Below are 25,364 nucleotides of genomic sequence, written 5' to 3'. Positions count from 1 at the left end.
GCAAGGTCTAAATATACAGGTCAGACCGTTTGAATTCTTCTGCGCAGCTTCTGACGTCATTAGGCTGGGTCCATTTTCTCTTTGTGAAACACTGAAGAAAACTGTGAAACGCCAAGGAAGACAGGAACTATAATATTTTATATATTATGTATATATATATATATATTATATATCATATATATTATATATTCATATATATAGACAGGAACTATAATATCTTATATATATTTATATATATATTTTATATAATATTTGTCAGAATATAACTGTGTGGAGCGGTGCGAGCGAATGCAACGTCATTTTTGAACGACGGACCAGCTTCAACTGACAGCTATAGGACCCGCTAACCCCACTTTGAACAGCCAGGTGACGTTCACGGGCCCGCTGCGCCAACTCCCTCGAAATTCGGTCGGAAGTGGTTAGACCTTATATTCTTAGATCTTGGGAAGGGGGCTGCGGAGCAGAGTACCACACATGCACGTCAGAAACTTTAAGCAGCGTGTAAAGCAGCCTGACATACAAGTCCAATTCCTCTTTCAGTATTTAGCCAGATGTACATTCATCAACGCTAATATGGCGGAAACACTTGTTCACGTTTTCTTCATCCAGGCGGGCACGGCTGTATCTCCCACAAGGTGACCAGCATCGTCACCCACATGCAGTACCTTCCCTCGACGCATATAGCAACAAGGAAGATGGTGACGAGTAGAAAGCGATGGGACAGGCATTTCTTCTCCCTAGGAAATATGTTTATAAATATTATGTTAGGTAAGGTGAAATGCAGTTGTGCAATTCTCCATGACAGCCCCCGAAAAAACGCTTCTGACGTTACTATTTATTTGCACTAATTTCTGTGATTTAAATTTTTCAGAATTATAAGAGTTATCCGGTGATATTGATAAGAATTGCATCTGTGAGACGGGCAAACAACTTTATATTTACCTATTTGATATTGTTATTAGATGAAGAATATATAAACAAATGAAAAAGTGCCTATCACCTAATTTTATTTGTCCTAAATTATTCCAAATACGTTGTTTGAGACTGCTATCCATATACTTCAGCTGTGACCAATCGTACAGAACAGGATGATTCTGAACCAAATTGATAAGTAATTCATCATTCATTTTTGACTAAACAAAACACTCGTCCGACGTCCGCAAAAAAAATATATATATATATCTGCGATAACGGCACAATGATTGTCAACTCCCGTACTGCAATGAACATGTGTGGATGTATCAGCTAATAATAATATAATAATAATAAGTTTATTTGGAAATTAATCAAATACATGAGATACATATAATCAAAAGAACGCATAGTTCGGAATTACAATTATAATTGCCGAGGATTAATAACACAAGCACGTAAGCTCATTTCCATTGTGGTCCTCAGGGCAAGATCTAAGGATATTTAGACCTTGCCTCAGGGTAACTATTTTTCACACCGATACTGAAGGACTGAGTGGACGTGACACTGATATAGGTGACTGTCTCTATTTTCACTGTGATCAAACAATTGTACTTACTGAACACTTACCACGTAATTGTAACTACAATCCGAGATATTAAACGAAATTGTGAGCACGGATTTTCAGGCGTATTTGTCAACCCACGGAAGGTTTACGTTTATGGAAATTTAACCATATTCTTTGGCATGGTGGTGTTGGTTATAATTTATTAAATTATGTAGAAGTATAACAGCATCCCTGCCACAGATAACCAAAATACATAGAGTTACATGTAACCTAGGAGAAAGAAGTGTTGGGGGGGGGTGAGTCAAAACAACTTATGCAGTCCTTTTTCAAATTACAAAACAAGTACGAAGTGATGGCACAAGTTTTCACCATTCGCCTCAACCGTTGACAGTTAACTACGAATCTGAAAATGCGAACGAACGTAACTTTAGAATGAACAGTAGAATTACAAGTTTTTTGTTAACGTTAACTTAGGAATTTTGTTTCTGCCCTTCGTCAAGGATCCAGGTATACTAAGTTTAAATACAGTGCGTTTGCCAAGATTGTTATTATTCTTGCATTGTAATAGTGATGCCTTTGAATTCAGTAGGCTAAGTTGAATAAGATGACACATCTTTATAATATTATGGGTTTTTTCTTTTTGTTTTATTGAATATTGTCTGCAAGGAGTAGTAATTGCAGTCGGAAAGCAGTAATCTTCGTCCATAAGGGGCTCAACATTTATCCTATCGATCTGTTGGGGCAATCGGATTTTTAGGTGAAAAAAAAAATGTCTTGTTGAACAATGAATGGTTTCCAAGGAAAACACTCACCAAGCCGGATATTCGTACAATAAAGATAATAAATAAATCACAATGGATTAGACTATTTTAACTATTTTTATAGGTGTATGCTATTTTCACCTTAAATTTATTTTAAACCAGCGTGTTGTTTTATCTTAATTTAATATAATCTATAGTGTCATGGCTTAACTAAGATGACCTTAGTCTTGCCGTATCTAGCAAAACGTTATCTTATTAACCAAACCTACCCAAAATCTAATTACCCATGAGTAGGCTTTGATGATCTTTTCAATGTCAAATTTTATCTACACATGCCATGAGCAATATACACACACATTATATATATATATAAATATATATATATATTTACAAAATGATGAATGCCTTGAATAGGCATAGCTAGTGGGACAAACAGAAATTGATATTAATAACTGTATGGATAAGAAAAAGTCAACTAGTCAGACATTCATAGTCTACTGCTAAATAAAGGTCTCCCAACTTCCTCCATGACTTTCATGTCTTCTATCTCTATTTCTCTCTATCTCCTACAGCAATAATACAATTTTTTTTCCTAGAGAGATCTCTGGGAGGGTCCATTGCATGGGCAGCAGGTTTCAAGTCATTGAAGCTTGTAGCATCAAATATTGGTACATAATTTTGTGTATTAAAAAAAAAGCTAAATTCATCCAATGTCTGTGAAAACTAAAAAAAATATATATTGGTGGCGATGATATTCTACTTGTTTTAAGGCCACCGATCTCCCTCTGTATGATTTGAAGCAAGACCACAGTGAGGCTACCACCTTTTGATTCTTTGGGTGTACTCTATCTCGGTTGATATGGAGGTCCAGTAGTATTGTCAGAAATATATCAAGTTCTCTTTTGTACATATCGAACTTGACACTTCTGGTGTTTATTTCTTTTGGTAGTTGGCTGAACAGTCAGACACTTTTCTCTGAGATGCTATTGTATTGAAACATTTTGACTTTAGCAGAGCAGTGTTGAGAGAGGTGTTCTGTTGCACATTTTCTACCAGTTCTGGATTAATTTCTATTTGCTCTTGCAGGCATGATGGGTTCTGTTTTTGGTGGAATGATCTGATGTTCGCATAATTTCCAAGTGTATATAATTACATATATTTCCATTCATTCTATTTAGAATAGATCAATTTATTTAATTCTTTGCCAATGGTTTAATATCTTGGATTTAAGATGTTCAGAGTCTATTCTTTCTGTGAAGTTTCTTTGCTGCAGGCTGTCCTGTTGTAAAATGCTCCCTTGCCTGTGTGGGGCCCAAATTTAGAGCAGTAGATCATGAATGGTGTTGTAACTTTGTTTTAGTCACCCATAACACCGCACCTTGGATCAAAATAGTTTGGAATGGAGTCACAGGTGACTAAAACAAATTTACAAAGTTTCAGTAGTTTTTATTTTATGTAACATTTAGTCAAAATTCTTAACCATATATCATTGTGATATTAATTGAATGAGCATTTCCACAATTTTCCTGATTAAGGAAAGAATTACATGGTCAGTGTTGCAATGTTCAACTTACATATACTACAATGCACCGCACTAACAATCCCAAGACAACAACACAGTATATATGAGTGAAGGTCTTACACAGAGGCTTTTGCTGTTTGCATGTAGGCTGCAGTTCTTCTGCAAGAGAGACTAGGGCTAACAAATTGATTGATTGATTGATTACATAAGTATTGATGTTTATATGAGGATTCCCATGTTTTTTGTTTTTGATGTGGTCATTTGTATATACTCTTTACATGCCAATACATAGTACACAAATTAAAAAAGAAGTATTCATTGTCAGGGGTGTCTGCATGAATTTTTGTAGGAGGGGAGGCAAAATTAAAGATATATATGCTTAATAGTATAGGGTTATATGAAGATACATATTTCAAATTGGCCACATAGGCATATATTTACATTATCTACACGAGTTACATTTTAATTTTCATCAATCATCCACTGATATTTTATAGCTTGAAAATTTAATTAAACTATATGTGATGACTGGCAGTTTCAAACACACACCCCTTGCCCCTCTCTGAATGGCCATATTTATTGTCCTTTACAGTGTTATCATCAATTTCCATAGGGTGTTGAGTGTATATTGGTCTCTTGTTCTAAATTTCCTTAATATGTAACCCATAAATTTCTTGGTTTGGCCAGTCCTATCAAGATGACCATCACAGGAGGAGTCTTCAGACTGTATAATTCCTAGGTCTTTTACATTATTCATTTCATTTATGATACTTTTGTTGGGATCTACATACATGCTATGTATTTCTTGGTTTCCAAAACTAATAACCTCAAATTTATCCCTATTGAATAGCATATTTTTCTTTTGTGCCCACTTGTACAGTTTGTTTAGATCCTTCTGCAATTTTACTTCATATTCCTGGCTCTTGATTGGTCTATAAATTCATGTATCATTTGCAAATTTTAACCAAAGGACTGTCAAAGGAAGAGCTCATGTCAGTTATCACAATGATAGACAGTGTTGGCCCAAGAATACAACCTTAGGGATACCACTCCTCAGTGTCTCATTTGATGACTTCACTTTCCAGACTTTTTTTTCTTTCTTTTCTTTTATCACAGTACTCTATTTGAAAAGTTAATAATTTTTTTGTAATATAATAAATCATTTTTCCTTTTCAGGTAATTGATGGCCAAATTAAGACCTCTTTTGAAGGCAGTTGTTGGTAGTGACTGTTTTCAGGCAAATTTTTTAGGAGCATCATACATCTTACAGCCAGGTACTGATTTTATATTATTTTGTTCAGTTACATTTTTTACTCTTATGTGGGTAAACACAGATTTCATGGGGAAATAAAACATTTATGAGTGAATAGAGAAAGATTGTGAACAGATGAAAAGATGACATGCCCCAAAGAGACGTTCCTCTTAATTGCTTCATAAATTATTTTGACTGGATGAGAAGGGGGGTTGTTATATGATCAGGCTGTATCTGTCAGGCCCTGCTATGGAAGTACTGTGCATCATTACACTGTTCATAAGGGTTTTGAGATGGGAGAGGTGTCGAATATATTTTAATTTTGTATGAAGTATGTGCATTCACACAACCAACCTTCTTTTAAAGAAGAAAACATGTGTATCAAATAATAAAATTGGCTGTTGCAGATCTTTGATCCTGGGATCTCATTAGAAATTTGGTCTGCTACCATCTTGCCAAGTAAAAGATTAAAAGAATTGGAATTGGCTATCTACTGTAAGCTAGGAAGCAAAGTCTACTATGTATGCAACATACACTTGAGTTTTTCACTTTACTCCTAATCTCATTAGCAGACATGGCAGTATGTGAATGAGACTTATTTGCTTTGCCATCATAAATATAATGGAACAAATCAATAGTTGAAGTGATGTCTTTCAAATAATCAAATCTGGCAGTTGTGGAGCCTCGATCCCAGGATCTCATATCCACTGATGGGATTGGGGTTTGGGCCTTTATGGATTTAATGAAGGTTTATGTCAGGAATGCATTGTGAGAGATATTGCAGATATATGGGATGGGGGAAAGCTGTTAGGGTAGTCAAAAGCTTTTACATGAGTAGTAGAGCTTATGTTAGGGTTGGCAGTGCTGAAAGTGAGTGGTTTGAGGTGAAGATAAGACTGTGTCAGGGTTGTGTTATGTTGCCATGGCTGTTGAATATATACATGGATGGGGTGGTACAGGAGGTAAAGAGTGGAAGGGAAAGGTGAGCCAGTTGCTGTTTGCTGATGACACTGCACTTATGGATGGGTAAAAGAAGGGTCTAAGGCAATTATTGATGAATTTTGTAAAGGTATGTGGTCGGAAGAAGTTGAAAGTAAATGTGGTTAAAAAGTGATGAAATATACATAGGGTGAGAGTTGCAGTAAGTGGGAGGTAAATTTTAAAGAAAAGGGGTCAGAAGATCTGGATAGTTATAACTAATAAGGGTCACATGTAGCAGGCAATGGAGAAGTGGAGGTGCAGGTAAACTGTAGAGTGAAAGAATCAAGTAAATGTCTTGGAGGAATGAAAAGTGTCAATAAAGGGATCTGGAGATGGATGCAAAGATGGGGTGATTGTGCCCACAGGACTGTGTGGGGTGGAGGCTTGAAATTTAAGGGAAGTTGAAAGGAGAAATTTAAACATGTTTAAGATAAATGTTTGGGAAGCATAGTGGAGGATGTGAGGAAGGATAGAATAATAGATGAGGAGGTGACGAGAGTGGGAGAGTAAAGGTGACTGGCAGATATAGTTGATGGAAGAATATTTGTCCAGTATGGGCACATGAAAAAAAAATGAGTGAGGAAAGACTAGCAAAAAGATTGTGAAAAACAGAGGTGGAGGGAATGAACTTGAGGGGAAATCTGAGAAAGAGATGGATGGATAGGGTGGATGGGGAATGCGTGAGTGGAGAATGGTTGTGAATGGATAATAAACTCGCATGGTGCAAAGGGATATCTTCTCGTCTCCTCTATTTTCTCATGCTGGGATGAGGAGGGAGGGTTGGTAAGTAAATGAAGTGGTGCTGTGTCTTGCTGCATTTCCTCTGTCCCAGGCAATGGGCAAGATTCATGGATGACCTTTCATCCATGAGGAGCTGAGATAAAAGGGATACAAATGGGTGGTGGTGAGGAATGGAATGGTGAGGGTGGAAGGATGCCTTGGTTGGTTACCTTCCTTATAAGGAGGAAGTTTTTGGAATATAGATAGAATTATTATTGATGATGATGTGGTTTTATATCACACACTGCCCCCTATCGGGAGGATAGGACGGCACCCCTCACAGAGGGCTTTGTAGCGTGGAATTTAATGAACCATACCCTTGGTTCAACTTCGCTGGTGGCAGGATTTGAACTGCCCTCACCTCGACCTTTGCCGCAAGTAACAATGCCCTAACTCGCTCAGCCAGCAAGCTTCCAGAATTATTATTATTTATTATATTGTAAGGGAGGTGCTAAGATAAGAGGGAGGGTGGAGGGGTGTGGAGTGTGTTCAGGGATGGAATGGGTGGGAATTATTTTATGCCTTTTCCTTTTTGGCTACCTCCCTTGTAAGGGGGAAAAAAGCCTTGGTATATGTATGTATATTGTAAGGGAGATAAACATGAGTTTTAGGTAGAAGTGTGGAGTTGAGAGATGATGTTATAGGGGTGTGGGCCATTTATTTGTGGATGACTGCATTTGTGGCTATGAGTCTATGAAGTGATTGAATTAATTGATGACTAAGCTTGGAAGGGTGTGTGAGAAGAGAAATGAGGCTTTGGTCATTAGGGATTTCCCCGAAAAAGTCCCTGAAACATCGACTTTACATGATTATGTAGTCATTATCCCAGTACTGAGATTTGAGGGGCATTAAATGAGTTTTAATTCGTATATAATGCATATGTGCTCTGACTTAGTTACCCTCCCTTATAAAGGGGAAAAAGCCTTAAGTGTATATTTATGTATAATTATTTCTTTGTACCCACTTTCATATTTTCTATATGCATATTTTATTTTAGCTTCAGTATTATTTCTTCAATTTAAAACTTCTTAAACAGTGTATCAACAGAAGATAAGAAGCATCAACTGGATTTCACTGCAGAGGAAGAATACATCATTAGCTAACAATATGGCCACAAATATACGCCATCTGAATCAAGAAGAAGCAACCAATATTGATTTGGAACTCTTTAATGATTATCAGTTCAGTGTTGATCAGCTCATGGAGTTAGCAGGTCTCAGCTGTGCTCATGCAGTTGCCAAGGTGAGGTTCTATATGTACAGAATACATGTACAGAATATTTTAACTTTGTGCATTTACCTAATCATAGTATACAGGAAATGAGCAGTGCTCATTGGATTCCATCTCCTATTTTCTCTTTCTCTCTTTTTTTTCCTTTCTTTCTCTTCTTTCTGTATCATGACTCAAATTCATGTACAGTTCCAACTTAATCTATATCTTTGATTTCCAATTAGCATATTTAGATTTGAACTTGTATGTTGTTTGAGCTTGGGCTATATCACTTCTGAAGCTATTCCAAGTATTTATGCATCTATACGGAAAACTGTATTTCTTCACATCCTTTAGACATGTGGTCTTTCTTAATTTGCTTCCATGACCTCAGAAAGCCCTATCATCTTTAATCAGGATGTAATAGGATTGCAGTGGAAACTAATTCCACCACCTGAGCTTCTTCTTGTATATTTCAAGAAAGGTGTGTGGTAATACAAAAAAATCCAATCCCTAAAAGCAAACCATTGTCCCTATTATACATGTTCACTCCATTGTTGCTACTGTCCATCCTGTTTTGAGAAATAGTATTTATTTGTTTTATTTTATTTATTTATTTTTTTAAGGGAATGTATGAATTTCTAGATTTATTTCTTTTTAGCTGATACAATTTCCTTGATTTTTTCAGCCCTATTAGATTTATTTTTTACAGGCATATCCAGCAGATTCTTCAAAACAAGTATTGATATGCTGTGGGCCAGGCAACAATGGTGGTGATGGTTTAGTTTGTGCACGACATTTGAAGATGCTAGGATATTCTCCAGTGATATTTTATCCCAAGAGAACTGAAAAGACTTTGTTCCAAAATCTAGTTGTCCAGTGTACAAAATATGGTATTCCCTTTATTGAAGATATGCCCAGTGCTGAAGACATAGAAAGGTAAGTTTCATAGTGATTGATATATTTTTGTAAAACTTGCTCTTTATTCCATCATCACATTGGCATGTTTTATAGATTTTATTTCTATAAATATTGCATATGATATGCCATAGAAAGTCTATACATACATACATATACCAAGGCTTTTTCCCCCTTACAAGGGAGGTAGCCAAAAAGGAAAAGGCATAAAATCATTCCCACCCATTCCATCCCTGAATACACTCCACACCCCTCCACCCTCCCACTTATCTTAGCACCTCCTGGATGACGGGTCATCCCTGCACCTTGTCCACTGCCCAGGGTCGGAAGCAGTGTCGCAAGGCACAGCACATCCACAGCAAGGCTGATTCATTAAATCGGCAACCACCCCTCTCCATCCCCCCATATAAAGAAGACGAGGAGAAAACCCATCAGGCCGCGTTAAATTTTGCTCACACACACTACATTACTCCCCATCCCCCTGCCCATTCCACCTCATGCATCACAACATCATCCATATACAACCATTCTCCATTCACCCCTGTCTTCTGTCCTCTCCCGTCCTTCCTCAACAGACATTCCCCTCTTCCCCAAAGCCCCCTTCACCCCATCCATCCACCTTATTCTAGGACGTCCCTTCATGTTCACTCTCTCCACATCTGCCTTCCATACCTCTTTTACTAATCTTTCTTCACTCATTCTTTCCATGTGTCCAAACCACCCTAATACTCTTTCATCAACCCTATCTCCCAACTCCCTTTCCACCCCTTTTCTCCTCCTCACCTCCTCATTTCTCACTCTATCTAGCCTAGTAACCCCCATCATACTTCTCAGACACCTCATCTCAAACACATTGAAACTCCTTCTCTCTTCCTCTCTTATGTTCCATGTTTCTGCCCCATACAGTGCTGTTGGCACAATCACTCCTTCATACAGTCTCCTCTTAGCATCCATTCCCAAATGTCTATTCCTCATTACACTTTTTAATCCACCAAGGCATTTACTCGCTTCTCTCAATCTACATTCTACCTCCACCTTCACTCCACCTTTTCCTGCCACATTTGCACCCAAGTATCTAAAACTATCCACTTCCTCCAGTTGCTCTCCCTTAATGCTCACTTCCAGACTACTGCCACTTTCACCCCTTGTACATCTCATCACCTTACTTTTACCCACATTTATCTTCAGCTTTCTTCTATCTCACACTCTCCCAAACTCTGTCACCAACTTCCTCAATCCCTCCTCTGATCCTGCCACAAGCGCAGTGTCGTCCGCAAACAACAGCTGGCTCACCTCCCACTTTTCTCCATTTTCTTTAACCATCTCCAATCCCTGACCCACTACCCTTGCATTTACCTCTCGCACTACCCCATCCATGTATAAGTTGAACAGCCAGGGCGACATAACGCATCCTTGACGAAGTCTCACCTTTACCTCAAACCGCTCACTCTCTCCATTTCTAATCCTGACACAAGCTCTACTACTCTCATAAAAACTCTTGACAGCTCCTAGAAATTTTCCTCCTATCCTGTATATCCGCAAAACCTCCCACAGTGACTTTCTGTCTACCCTGTCGTAAGACTTGCTTACGACAAGTCTATACATAAAAAGGAAAAAATCACACGGGCAAGGCAGATTCAAGTTTGGGAAGGCAGATTACTCAAGCTGGAAGAAATTATCAAAAGAAACATCATTTGAGGATGGAACCTATATTAGTATGACATTGTGATTGTTAGTTTCTTTGTCTGCTTCTTTGAAGAAACAGACTGGGAAGAATTCATGAAGACCACTTGAACTATATATATATATATATATATATATATATATATATATATTTTTTTTAGAAGCTGAAGCAAAACTGGTTCAACAAAAGGTGTGAGATAGCAAAAAAAAAAAAAAAAACAAGGACATGGGATGAAAAAATGGAGAATGAAAAGAAGCATTAAAACAAAAGAAGCTTACAAGCAAGCTAGAAATGGCAATAGAAAAATCTCCAGGGAAGAAGAAAGTAATTTTGAAAGGGATGTAAATGTAGTGATGAACTGAAGCTATTTTACAAGATTATTGATGGTGAATTGAGACACAGTGAAGAAATCAAGTTAATAGTGGCTAGTGAGGTCTTTGAGGCCTCAGCTCGGCAGAAATAGTGAATGAAAGTTTCCAAACTGCCTTCACATAGGAGATTATTATTTTTTTTAATGGAAAGCGAGGTGAGCAAGAATTAGGGTTTAGAAGTTATAAATGTTAAGGAAGTTCTCAATCTTTTGGGATCATTGGATGTGAGAAAAGCATCAGGACCTGATGGGATCTTGAACTGGATAATAGAACAATGTTGGGAACAAATGGTGGACAAGATTACCAGTCTTATTGTACATACATATACCGAAGGCTTTTTCCCCCTTATAAGGGAGGTTGCCAAAAAACAAAGGCATAAAAACCACTCCCACCCATTCCATCTCTAACATAGTCCACTCCCCTCCACCCTCTTCCCTCCCTCTTATCTTGGCACCTCCTAGATTATAGGTCGTCCCTGCTTCTTGCCCACTGCCCTGGGTCAGAAGCAGTGTCGCATGACACAGCACATCCACAGCAAGGCCACTTCATTAAGTCTTATTGTATGTTCATTAAAAGAAGGAATAGTGCCACATGATATAAAAAGGGTAAATGTAGTACTAATTCTAAAAGGTGGAAAGAGACATCATTAAACTCTAGGCCAATATCACTGACTAGCATATACATACATACATACATATACCAAAGGCTCTTTCTCCCTACACGGGGGGTAGCCAAAAAGAAAAAGGCATAGAAACCACTCCCACCCATTCCATTTCCTATATATTCCACTCCCCTCCACCCTCCTCCCTCCCTCTTATCTTGGCACCTCCTGGATGACGGGTCATCCCTGCATCCTGTCCACTGCCCTGAACTGGCACCATAGTGAAATTATATGAATGTATTGTGAAAGATCAATAGATCAAATATCTTGAAGGGATGAACATTCTGATAAAATCTCAGTTTGACTTTAGATCTGGAAGGTCAGATGTGTCAAATCTTTTAAGAAGCTTTTATACAAGAATGGTTGATGTGCTGGAAGAAAGGGATTGGGTGGACTGTGTATATCTCAATTTAGAGAAAGCTATTTATAAAGTACCTAACATTCATCTTATGTGGAAATTGAAGCATATTGGAGGACTAGGAGGCAAACTATTTTAATGGATGAAAGATTTCTTTAAAGGGAAAGTACATGAGGACAGTACATATGCATATCAAAGGCCCTTTCCCCCTCATTAAGGGGATGGTTAAAATATAATAGGTAAAGGGTACAAATGGACAGATGCTATTAGAAGTTAAAGCAGTGAGGGGAAGATAGGTAGAGTATTTTAAGGTAGAGGAGAATAAGGAGGCTTAGATTGTGGTAGTAGGACATGTCAGGAAAGTGACTGTGATGAAGAGAATGATAGGGCCATAGAAAAAAAGGAGATACAAAAGTTATTGAAAGCAATGAAGGTACTTGTATACAGTTAAGATATATAAATTCCAGATGACTTTATATGATAATAATTATTATTACCACGAGTTTCACTGACTTGAAACTTGCAACTCCACAGCAGTGGGCAGCAGACCTTAGTCCTCCCATAAATTTCTGTGGGAAGAAATCTTGGACTATTATCTGTGTTATATTATTATGAGGGTGCTTGTATGTCACTGGGTTCAGTATTAGGGAGCAGTTGCCAGTGTCAACTCATCTTTTGTGTGGAGGAAATAGAGTTGAAGTTACTTTGGATAAAGGGAACCTGGAGCTAGTCTGGAAACTTAGTGTGAGCCCCTCAGGGCAGCACCCCCATTTGGAAGCGACGGGATTGACAGAGTTTGAAGAGCACGAGGAGGAAGATGATTGTCTCTGCTATGCATCTTGCAGTACCAACCCTTGCAGGTTGTTGTTGGTCACAACTGCTTTTTTAATCAGAATATAAAAGGATTTTTGTCACCTTTACCTTTACAATGGGAATGGCTGAGTCAGATCACATGCTCACACCAAGACCCATTCACCATCCCTTTTGTCTTAGCACCTCTAGAATGAAGGGTTGTCTTGCTCCCTGCCACTGTGTATGGATGAAATGCATTGCAACAGTAATCAGGAGTCCAAGGAACATTTATAATTTTTATTGGAATTACCCTTTTCATATTAGGTTAGAAAGCCTTTGGTATATATGTATGTATATTGGGTTAGAGTACCATTGTCTATGTAGAACACATCTTTATCTTCATTACCAAACAAAATACAATATTTCTGTTGTTATTGTTATAGAGTAAAGGAAGCAACTGAATGTCCATGATATTTGTGTGTTGGAGGGGAGGGGGAGCGGATGAACAGTGTTATGAGAAATAGATATGTGGGGATGAATGCAGAGAGAAGGTTGTATGAGAAAGTGATTGTATCATGGCATTGTATGGATTAGAGATATGGATTTTCGGCAGAAAGGTATAACCTAAAAATGTTCAAGATGAAGTATTTAAGATGTATAGTAGATGTAATGAGGATGGATAGAATGAGAAATATGAAGGTGAGGCAGAGTGGGAGTGGGAAAAGGTCAGGCAGGCAGGGTAGATCAAAGTACTGAGATGTTTTGGGCACATGAGAAGAATGAGGGAGGAAAGACGAGCAAAAATATATATAGCATTGGTGAGAATAACGGCCAGCTTGGTTCTTTGTGTTGCCGAATGGAGGTGCATGAGGAGCGAAAACGAACAGGGAGGAACGGGGTAAGCTGTGGGTATATAAGCTGTCAATGATTTGTTTGTGTACACTCTGATGAAGTCCTTTTAGGATGAAATGTTAGCAATAAAAACTCCAATGGTTCCTGGTGTTTACCTCACCACCCTTCCACTCATATATATAGCAATAGCAGATGGAGTGAACTTGAGGAGACCAAGAATGAAGTGGAGTGAACTTGAGGAGACCAAGAATGAAGTGGATGGATGGGATGAAAAAGCTATTGGATGCAAAAGGAATGGCTGTCAAGCAAGTAAGAGATGATGCAAATAAGTATGAGTGAAAGAAAAGTGGATGCAAATGGATGAAAAAGTGATAGAATCCAGTGGGATGTTATTTTTGTCTACTTTGTAAATTTCTTGAGTAGATGAGGTCAGGTTCGCCATTAAATGAGGCAGTTGGGGATAAACAATTTCAGCTGTCGGGTCCTGCTGAGAAAGCAGTGTGTCTTGTTATGTTGCTTTTCACCTGAGAAGTATAGCAGGTGACAAGGATGACACTTTACAAGCTGTGTGAAGTGCTAAGATGGGAAAGAAAACAAATGGGTATAGAATAGGTGAATGCTTTGACTCAACCACTCCCTGTAAGGGAGAAAAGGACTTTTGGTGTATGTATATTAAATTGATGCAGCGTGAAGGGATTTCTCCCTGTCTTCTCCATTTCTGCATGAGGGGATGGGGAGGGTGAGTTGCCAATTTAATGAAGTAACCTTGTTGTGGATGTGCTGTGTCTTGCAACACTGCTTCTGATCCAGGGCAGTGGGCGAGATGCAGGGATGACCAGTCATCCAGGAGGAGCCAAGAAAAGAGGTGGGGGGGGATGGAATGGGTGTGAGTGGTTTTTATGCCTTTGTTTTTTGGCTACCTTCCTTGTAAGGGAGGAAGAGCTTTTGGTATATGTATGTAGGTATATGTTATTGTGTTATTTTTAATTTTTCTTCCCCTAATTTGTAGTTTATTTTGAGAATTAATCATTTAATTAACTAGTGTCACTTCATGTCAAGGTAATGAAACTTCACCCAATGAGATTTATGTGAAGCTACAAACGAGGGACATTTGCCACGTATCATCAAACTGGAAAATCACCATCCAAAATTCTGCCAGGTTGGCATGACTGTTGTATTAGAATTTTTTCATTAAAATATATATGATTATAGTAAATTTTCTTTTCCAGATCCTATCAGGTTGTGGTGGATGCTCTCTTTGGATTTAGCTTCAAACCACCTGTTCGTCCTCAGTTTCAACCTATCCTGGAAACTCTTACTAAAGTAAACAATAAAGATCATGTATTTATCTCTTTGTAAGAAATGTTGTTTTGTTATGATTATTGTGTAATCATCTTATGAAATTATTTTTAAAAGTTCCATTAGTTTTGATACAAGCTGTGTTCATTTACTGTTCCAGATTAGTGTGCCCCTTGCAAGTGTTGACATTCCATCTGGATGGCATGTTGAAGAAGGTTCACCAAGCGATGGCCCAGCAATAAACCCAAGCATGCTGATTTCCCTTACAGCCCCTAAACTTTGTGCGAAACGTTTTAAAGGTAAGAAGCTAGTAAGAGTTAATATTCCATCACATTTTTAATCTTCTAAACTTTGTAGTTTAGAATTTTATGTATAATAGAATTTTTTTCTCCATGCTGACAAGTGTTCAAGTTAGAATGAATCCCTATAGTATTTAGTATTGTTGAAGTTCCTGTATGCTTAGAAAGCAAATGGCTGCTAGAAACAGCAGTACATACGCACACAACACAGTGGTGCAGTGGGAGCATTCACAACCACTACTCCAGCTGTTTGGGTTTGAACCCTACCCAGGGCTGAAATAATTTCAGTATCTGTGCTGCAAGCTGTTACTCCAACTCTCATGGGTAGTGAGTCGGGTGTATATGTATGTGTATGTAAGGTCACAGCATTACCCATAGATCAGTCAAATATGAGCTCTGACCCCTCATCTAGGAGGATAATAACTCTTCATCACAAGACCATGGTGAATCACACACATACACACACACACACTTGGAAATAGGAAGGAGAAACAAGGTGGTGGAGTCATGTTCCTGGTTAAGAAAAACTTAAATGTGACAAAAGTTACATATGGAGAGAACAGGGTAGAGATGATCACAATAAGAGTTGAAGATAGCAACATGAAAAGCAGAAAGTTTGCAGTGATTTATGTGCCCCCAAAAACAAAGTCTTGGAGAGAGAGAGAGATTATTCCAAAATGTTAGAGGATACGAGAACTTCATTAAACGAGATGTTGAAGGATGGAAATAAAGCAGTACTCATGGGAGATTTTAATTGTAAAGAAATATGTTTGGAAGGGATGACGGTGAAAGGTGGAGAGGATCAATGGGGAAATGTATTAGTCAACATGACTATAGAATATACAATGACATAATGGGTAAAAGAAAACAATAGATTTAGAAATAATGACGAATCATTGAGACTAGATTTATTATTTACATCAGAACCTAAAATAGGAGACAAAATTGAATACAAGACATCAGTTGCAAAGAGTAACCACATACTAAAGTTGTTGTTGTTCCCTAGACTGTCCGAGCAGTCCCGTACTACTCGAGTTAGAACTAAAGGAGGAAATATAAAGAGAAATGAGAAACACAGAAAAGGAAGACTGATGAATAGTGAAACAGACTTTGAGAAACTTAGGAAATTTTTTCTTAAAGCAAACTGGGAAGAATTCTACAAGGAAGAAACACAAGTAGAAGAAAAATGGATGATTGTGATGAAAATCTATAAAGGAGTGGATAAATATGTTCCAAAGCAAATACAGGAAAAGGTGTATATTAAGTGCTGGTTTAATAGAAGGTACAGCAAAGCAAAAGACAGAAGATATAAAGCTTGGAAAAGATGGAGAAAAGAAAAAAACTAGAAAGTGGCAAATATATGTTAATCAAAGGAATGAATATGTAAAGATATGCATTGAAGAAAAAAGAAACTATGAAAGAGTCAGTTTTTACTAGAGAAAATGTACAACATAGGGATGAAGGGAGAGAAGTGACCCCCCCCCTCCATGAGGGAAATAATAGTAACACAGAAAGAAATAATGGATCACATAACGAACCTTGATGTCAGGAAATCACACAGCTCAGATGGAATAGCAAATTGGATATTAAAAGAATGTAAAGAGCTAATAGACAAAATATATAACATAACAAGTTGCTCACTCAAGTAAAAATACCAGAAGACTGGAAAAATGCTGATATCTTACCAATTTATAAAGGAGGAAATAGGAAGACCCAACAAATTACAGACCAGCTTCCCTTACAAGCACAGTAGCTAAAATTTGTGAAAAAGTTATAAAAAGTAGATGGATAAAACATCTTCAGGAGAACATTAGACTAAATCCAAGAGAATTTGGATTTAGACAGGGAAGATCATGTACCACAAATTTTATCTGTTTTTATTCAAGACTACTAGACATAATACAAGAAAGGGACAGATAGGCTGATTGTGAGTTCCTAGATTTATAAAAAGCTTTTGATAAAGTCCCACACAAAAAACTATTAAGAAAAATGGAAACCATAGGAGGGATAAAAGGTAAACTATTGAAATGGATGGAGGTAATTAGTGGAATTCCACAAGGATCAGTATTGGCTCCAATAATGTTTGCTATGTGAATGACATGGACGAGGGTGTGGAATGTTACATGAGCAATTTAGCATTATCTGCAAAGAAGCTCATGTAACATTCCACATCTTCATCCATGTCATTCACATAAATAGTGAACATTAGTGAAGCTAATACTGATCCCTGTGGAACTCCACTAGTCACATCCCAAGCTGAACTCTTGTGTCTGAGCACTATCATTTTTCTACCATGCAAGAAATCCTCCATCAAGTTTAGTAATTTTCCTTGTATCCTTCCTATGTTTTCCCTTTTTTAATAATTTTGTGTGTGATATTTTGTTGAAGGTTTTTGTAAGTCTAGAAAAGCACAATCAGCTCATCCATCCCTTTCTTGTACTATATTAGTCTTGAGTAGAAACAGATCAAGTTTGTGGCACATGATCTTCCCTGTCTGAACCCAAATTGTCTTGGGTTTATTATATTGTTTTCTTCCAGGTGTTTTATCCATCCATTCTTGATCATTTTTTCACAAATTTTGGCTACAGTGCTCGTGCATGTGTATGTATTCGTGCATTTATTCAAGTTTGTTTGACTGTGTGTGTGTGTGTCACCATGGTCTTGGACCATGTGTTGGACTCATGATTGACATTTATTTCCCTCCTGGAAGAGAGCTCATATATGACCTATGGGTAATGCTGTGACCTTACACACACACACACACACACACCCTAACTCCCCGCCCACAAAAGTTGGAGTAACAACTCACAGTGCAGAGATACTGAAATTGTTTCAGCCCTGGGCAGGATTCAAACCCAGACCTCTGTAGTGGTGACTGGGAACTCTACCTCTGCACCACAAGTGTATGTGTGTTGTGGTGGTAACATGTTTTATACCAACCTTGGTAAGTTACAATCCAAAGACTGATTCTAGTCTATGAGACTGGGACAGATGGACATTACAGAATTTTTTTATATATATATATTTACTTATAATAGCTTCATTAAATCATCCATCATCCATCAAGTCATCCAGGAGGTGCTAAGATAAAAAGGAGGGTGGAGTGTATTTAGGGATGGAATGGGTGGGAAAGTTTTTATGCATTTTTCTTTTTGGCTACCTCCCTTGTAAGGGGGAAAAAGCCTTGGTATATGTATGTACCTATAATAGCATACATTACTAAATAGTTGACTTTCTTTAAAACAGGTATACATTACTTAGGTGGAAGGTTTGTTCCAAACTCTCTTCAAGAAAAATATCAATTGAATTTACCAACGTACCCTGGTACAGAGCAAGTTGTACTTCTGTCTACATAGTCTGGGTGTGTGTTATGTAAAGGTATGTCAAGATTCTTGGTCAGAACAAATTGATTTTTCGTTGGCATTGCATAAATAAAATGTATGCACAATCCTTGTTTTAATGCATTCCTTCAGAATGAAAACCCCTGTTTGTGCTGGTGAAGATCAGGTATAATTTGAACGACTTTATTCAAATCTAATGTTTGGTTTTTGTATAAAAAAAAAAAAAAAAAAACACTGCTATGTACCACACACAATTGTTAATGATATTCAATGACTAAACATCCTAAAATCTGCTTTTTCAACTTTTTCCTATGGTTTCCTGTTGATCTTTCATCCCATACCACCAGATTGTCCCTCCCTCTCTCTCTCTCTCTCTCCCTCCCTCTCTCTCTCTCACTCTCTCTCTCTCTCTCTCTCTTGTCTAAATATAATTTTCATACCACTTTTCTCTTTACTCTTCCAATGTGGGAATCTTAGTTTTCTGTCTTTCTTATATGACTAATCATTTAGGCTCGGGTTCATCTTGGTTGCTGCCTTTTGTATTCTCTGTTTTACTTTATCTTTTAGTGTTGTGACCACACTACTAGCACATATTCCAGTCTAGGATGAATCATATATACATAGACCAAATGATCCTTGCTATATTATAAGGAAGGGTGGTCTAGCCAAATCGTACACACACCCATCCAACACCCATTTGTTGCCCCTTTTATTGTTCCTTGTGGATAAAGGGTCATCCTTTTCCCTGCCCAGTGGTCAGGTCAGAAGTAATAAAGCAAGACAGCACCTCCACAGCTTGGCCCAACAGCTAAAACTGATTTACCAGTCAAACGGGTTCTCGGCCATATGAGGAGAGACTGAAAACACTGGGTCTGCCAACATTGAAAGATTGAAAAGAAAGAGATGGTGACTGTATTCAGGTCGCTAAAGGGGATAGATTACTTTGACAGAAGAGATCTCTTGATTAGGGATTGGAAGGCTTTAAGTGGTCAGGAAAACGATTTGATAAAGACCACATGTCTATAGGATATGAATAAATACATACCAAAGGATTTTTTTTTTTTCCCCTTAAAAACCACTCCCACCTATTCCATCCTTAACATGCTCCACTCCCCTCCATCCTCTTCCCTCCCTCCTATCTTGGCACCTCCTTGATGCCAGGTCATCCCTGCATCTCGTCCACTGCCCTGGGTCAGCAGCAGTGTCACAAGACATGGCACATCCACAGCAAGGCTGCTTCATGAAATCTGTGACCCTCCTCTCCATCCCCTCATGTCAATCAATTATTGTCTCGAGTTTTACTAAGTGGAAAACCTGTTGCCCTGCAATAGATGGCAGCAGTCTTCAAAGCCTCCCACAGATCTCCCTGGGAAGAAACTTTTGACTGCTGTGTTGTATCAAAGTATCACTGGTCCTCTTGTCATCAGCTGAAAGTTATAGGGAGAGAACACTAGCTGGTTGTCAGCTCTCTATATGTGAAAGTGTAATAAATACAGTTGAGGTTAATAGAGAAGTATCTTGGGCTTATGAAGGTAAAGGGGTTGATGGGCTGCTCTGTCCATCTTCCAGGACCACCATTTTTATTTTTATTTACTTATTTATTTTATTTATTAACAGCCTTCTTATTATTTTTAACAGCCTTCTTTCTACCTCTTCCCTCCATTAATTCTTGGCACATGTTTGCTTACTCCCATTTTGTAAATGTTAAGAAAGATTTTCCCATTTTTAGTTGCAGGGGTCTTCATTAATTCTTCTCAGTCTGCTTCTTAAAAGAATTTCTTCAAGTCTGACAGGTCTCCCTTTCCAAAACTGAGTCCACCTTGCCTGTGTTATTTGTTTCTTGGCTCTGTTTTCCCATTTACCAAAAGAAACTCATTTGTTACATTGTCACTTCCTACACCCAAATGCAACATCCTTTACATAAAATTTCCTGAATGAAATATGGACAGAAAAAATATATAATATATAGTAACTACCTGAACAGAAGCCATCACCATCATTCCCAAGCCAGGAAAAGACAAAACTTCTCCAAATAAATACTACCCAATTGTACTTAGAATTTCTCTCTGCAAACTCCTGGAATTTTTTTTTATTCTGATTCAAGGCAGTTGGAATACTATTCTCTCATATCACCCCTTCAAACAGGATTCTAAACTGGCTGCAGCACAATAGCTGCCCTAGTGCAAACAGAAACTAATCCATACTGTGTTTTCCAATAGCAAACATGTCTGTGCCAAGTATAAACAGAAAATGATACTGTATTTGTCAATAAAAAGTGTCTATGCCATATAAAGGGATTTCTCAATTTATGTGAAGGATACGTTCCTGAAGGGATCGCGTAATGTAAAAATCGCATAGTGAACATTTAACTTTTATTATTGCTTGCTTGATTTTACATCATGTTATTCTAAATAATCCATGTAATTTAAAAAAAATTACTAGTTTTTTTTTACCTTGTTATTCCAAAATCATATATCCTAAACACGCATAAATTGAGAAATCCCTGTATATATATATGGCATAGATGTTCACTGGCTTAGTGGGTTAGAGCATTGTTACTTGTGGAAGAGGTGAGGGTGACACCAGTTTGAACCCGTGCTATTAGCAAGTTGGACCACAGGTATGGTTCATTAAATTCCATGCTACAAAGTCTTCTGTAAGGGGCACTATCTTAGCCCCCATCAAAGAATGACCCAGTGTTAACATATCCAAAAGGTAACAGTGTGCGGACATTATTTCATGTTTGGCGGTGAGTTTCTTTGTCAGCAATTATTTTCCTCCTGACCTTATGCATGACCCCTAATCTAGGTCAGCTGACCTGTCACATAGGCTGTCTGAATTCCTTGTATATCTCCCCCAGTGACAGAGGAGTATATATTTCTCCAACAATTTTGCATATTGTGTACTTACCTGAAGAGGGCTGCAGTTGGCATTTTCACAAGTACTCTTTCACTTCAACAGTAGGTTCCCTGTGTGATTTACAAATGTACTACTCACCTACTACCGTACATTTCTATGTATATATATTTCTATGTATATATATATATATATATACGTACATATGCTTGCTTATGGTTGTCCTTAGGACAATATAATTCTCTTATTTTGGCTCTGGATCCTTTATCAGGTTTAAACTCGCTGCAGATGGGTCCTGCAGTAGCTGCTGAACCCGAATTTGGAGGAACATCTTTCCCAAGAAATTGTGCAGCAGGAGATTCCACCACCAGGTGCAAATAGGGTCCTAGTTTGTCTACCATGTCCCGACATAATCTGTTTGACATTGATGGGTAATCCAGCACCCGACACCATTCCCAAACTCCAAGGTCATAACACGTGATGTTGGGGTCTTGCTCCCTGCTCGGGCATTTGCATCATGACCAGGAAGTCCCTCTAGGCCACGATTCTTGATCACTTTCACTGTAAGCAGATACATACATACATACCAAAGGCTTCTTCCCCCTACACAGGGGGTAGCCAAAAAAAGAAAAAGGCATAGAAACCACTCCCATCCATTCCATTTCCTATATATTCCACTCCCCTCCACTCTCCTCCGTCCCTCTTACCTTGGCACCTCCTGGATGACAGGTCATCCCTGCATCCTGTCCACTGTCCCAGGTCAGAGGCAGTGTCGCAAGACACAGCACATCCACAGCAAGGTCGCTTCATAAATTTGGCGACCCCCCCTCTCCGTCCCCCCATGCAGAAAAGGAGAAGACGGGGGGAAATCCCTTCGGGCTGCGTCAAATTTTTTCCCATACATACTTCCTCACCCCCCATCCCCCACCCACTTGCAGATACTTGCAACAGAAATAGGCACTACCCACGGTCCCATCCTCCTCCATATGCATAACCTCCCTCCACAGGTCTCTTTTCTTCCATTCGCAGACATTGTCAGTGTGATGTCCCACAAACTGCCAAATTATTTCAAGTGCGATTTCAATTACAACCACCAAGGCTGGAATCCTGGTGCATGCAGTAACCCAGTGAGTCGCCATCTACACTATTATCGTACCTCATAGGCTGAAGTTCCTGGAACCGGACTTCCATACATCCTTGGCCCATGGAATGGGTGGAAAGCCGGACCTTGTCTTCTCCAACAGCCGAACTTTCTTTCTCAACTCCACAATCACACCCAAGGTTCTCCACCTCCTCCATCCTTGTCTGTCCTCAGAGAGCCAGGCTCGCGGTACAGTCAGGCAGACTGGGATGGATTTAAGGAAGCAATTTTCGGAGTTCGTCGGTACGGAGATGAAGAGTACTCCACCCTCAGTCATAGAGGAGGAATGGCGCAGACTTGCGAAACTCGTCCGAAGCTCCGTGAAGAAGTACATTCCACGAACGATCCACCGCAAGATGGCGACGTTCAGATCCTCTATGCACACACAGAACGAGGATTGCCCTGTGGACACGCTTCGACTCTATTTCCTTTCCTCGTGCTCAGACACGTGTGAGGCAACCACAAAAGACATACGTTGGATGCAGAAAAGTTTGCGGGAGTCACTCTGGATTCGTGTCAGGAATAGGGATGCTTAATGACTTTTCTCTCCGGCTCGTGCAATTTTCTGAAGGGACGTCAAACATGCACTTGAAAAGAATTCTCGGTCTTCACCTCAGAACATAAACCACTTAAACCACACAGCACACACACCCGAACACCAAGCTGATCTTCTCGCATGAACATGGAAGGAGGTCCTCAAGCGACCCGTGCAGGGACCGAGCTGTTTTCGCCCTAGGTGAGACTATAGATCTCGCTATGATAGGCGAAGGCGACCCCCTAATAGCTCCCGTTGACCAGGGAGAAGTAAGGATGGTAGTCACCGTACTCAAAGTCAAATCCTCTGGCCCTTCAGACACTGGTGCACAAATACCCAAACAAACACCAGACAACATGTTCACACATGTTACAACATTATACAACTGTTCTTTTGCCTCTGGGTACTTCCCTGCCGTCTTCAAAACCTTGCACATCCTAATCCCAAAACCCAACAAACCCATTTCATCCCCATTCTCTTACAAGCCGATTTCCCTTCTGGAGTATTTTGGGAAGGTGTTTGAGCACGTCCTTTGCCGACGCCTGATCAACTATCAAGATGGGGAGGTCTCTTTTGCAGGACTACCAGTTCGGCTTCAGCCTGGAGCTCAGAGGATAACATTTACTTGATTGTCCAATGAGCCCAGAAACCGCTGGACGGTCGTCCCTGAAATACAATCATGACGTGCGATGACGTGAAGAAGGCATTAGACACTCTCTGGCACGAAAGTCTTAGCTACAAACTGTCCCATATCTTCGGCTTTGTCTTGCCGTTCACGCGGTTGCTCTGCAACTCTCTGGACTACTGGTCAATTAAAATAAAATGGCGGGGCTGTCTGTACCAACCCTTTGTACCTAGCGCGGGAGTGCCACAAGGTTCAGTACTTGGCCCAATTCTCTATAATATGTACACCAATGACATCCCAGAGCCGCCGTATCCTCATAACCAGACCCTAACTCTCATGTGCGGGCGACACCAACCACCTCGGCAGACACAAAACACTACAGGGAGAAATACACATCATGTAAGGCACATTAAACAGGGCATATGTATGGGAGCAACAGTGGCGCATTAAGACGACTGTGTTGAAGTGCAAAGTTGTATACTTCCACTACGACACGAACAACATAACAATCATAAAAACCCTTTCCACAATATGCAACCTACACGTCTCAGCTAAAGGCCAGGCCACCGTGTTGGGAAGCACGCTGGATCGTGGTCTGACAAGAGAGCAAAAGCTAAAGCTACGCTGGGAAAGCTCAGGCGTTTCTCGGCTGCGTCCATGATCGGTCCTCCTTGACCACGCCTAATCCTTCTGAACCACACCCAAGCGCTTATTGGAAATAGTCGGTGTATTTTTTTTTTTTTTTTTTTACACCATTATCCTTCATTTTCGAACAGGCCGTTCTTCACCTTACACAAATCCGATCTTGTAATAGCAGGTGGTCCATTCTAGACAGTCCATGTTCATTTCGCCCAAACTGAACCAGGAAGTTCCGAAACGTCGGCAACAATTGAAGAAATACCGAGAAACATCAACGATTGCCGTATAGAAGCTACACGCAATAAACAAATCGAAAAGTGAATCCTCTTTAGCCTTCAACCTCGTGTCTACAAAATTATATACTACCTGACTACACGAATATATATATATATGTTTATATGTCTATATATATATATATATATATATATATATATATATATATATATATGTGTGTGTGTGTGTGTGTGTGTGTGTGTGTGTGTGTGTGTGTGTATGTATGTATGTATATATGCAGGTTAACCACTTTGAAAGGAACAAGCGTAGGAGAGAGTAGGGTATAAAGAACACGGGACACTCCCGTGGGGACAAGGTAGATATCAAATGTCAGAAGTAGAAAAAGGGAACGTGGGTTTCTCGCGTGGGTGCACTGAGAATTAAATGTCCAATTAGATTTAATGTACACATATCCATACAAGTTGTACATATCTATTATTTCTTTACATATATAACTATCTAACTTATATAATCCTAGGTTAATGTGAAAACGTATTTGGTGGCTTTGGTCGAACTATTTTCAATTATATTTCTGTGTTGTTGGAAGTAATCAATTTGACATTATTCCATCTGACAGGACGTTTAAAAGTAGTGATATGTTTAAAAACAGCATATGATTTATTCTCTTGTACACATTCGTATGTTTTTTTAACTGGCAGCTCTTTTGCAGTTTGACCAATAAAGAACTTGTTACATATTTTGCAAGGAATCTTGGGTACACAACCTTTATGGCAA

General features: G+C 39.0%; 1 protein-coding gene across 5 annotated transcripts; it reads left to right on the top strand.

Moving 5' to 3' along the window:
• The first annotated feature begins 1,341 nt into the window (after positions 1 to 1,341).
• On the top strand, positions 1,342 to 18,667 carry Naxe (NAD(P)HX epimerase). Of its 5 annotated transcripts, none has more exons than XM_076199852.1 (7): positions 1,342 to 1,488; positions 4,940 to 5,037; positions 7,813 to 8,018; positions 8,698 to 8,924; positions 14,851 to 14,944; positions 15,081 to 15,219; positions 18,466 to 18,667. In XM_076199852.1, the coding sequence occupies exons 2-7, from the start codon at positions 4,947 to 4,949 to the stop codon at positions 18,573 to 18,575; spliced, it is 867 nt and encodes a 288-aa protein (XP_076055967.1). In that variant the 5' UTR covers positions 1,342 to 1,488; positions 4,940 to 4,946; the 3' UTR covers positions 18,576 to 18,667. The 5 variants fall into 5 exon arrangements, with proteins under 5 accessions (XP_076055967.1, XP_076055970.1, XP_076055966.1 ...); XM_076199851.1 differs by lacking the exon at positions 1,342 to 1,488 and adding an exon at positions 1,760 to 1,987; XM_076199853.1 differs by lacking the exon at positions 1,342 to 1,488 and adding an exon at positions 1,760 to 2,007.
• The last annotated feature ends 6,697 nt before the right edge of the window (positions 18,668 to 25,364 follow it).

The sequence above is a fragment of the Oratosquilla oratoria genome, chromosome 16, assembly GCF_046742065.1.
Source record: "Oratosquilla oratoria isolate Oo_2021 chromosome 16, ASM4674206v1, whole genome shotgun sequence".
NCBI lineage: Eukaryota > Metazoa > Arthropoda > Malacostraca > Stomatopoda > Squillidae > Oratosquilla > Oratosquilla oratoria.
This window is presented reverse-complemented; position numbering and strand designations above follow the sequence as displayed.

Excerpts from the sequence above, each read along its gene's own strand:
- Naxe (XM_076199852.1), top strand. The coding sequence starts at position 4,947 with ATGGCCAAATTAAGACCTCTTTTGAAGGCAGTTGTTGGTAGTGACTGT. Across the intron at positions 5,038-7,812 it reads ATCATACATCTTACAGCCAG|TGTATCAACAGAAGATAAGA; the intron begins GTACTGATTTTA and ends CTTCTTAAACAG. Across the intron at positions 8,019-8,697 it reads GTGCTCATGCAGTTGCCAAG|GCATATCCAGCAGATTCTTC; the intron begins GTGAGGTTCTAT and ends TATTTTTTACAG.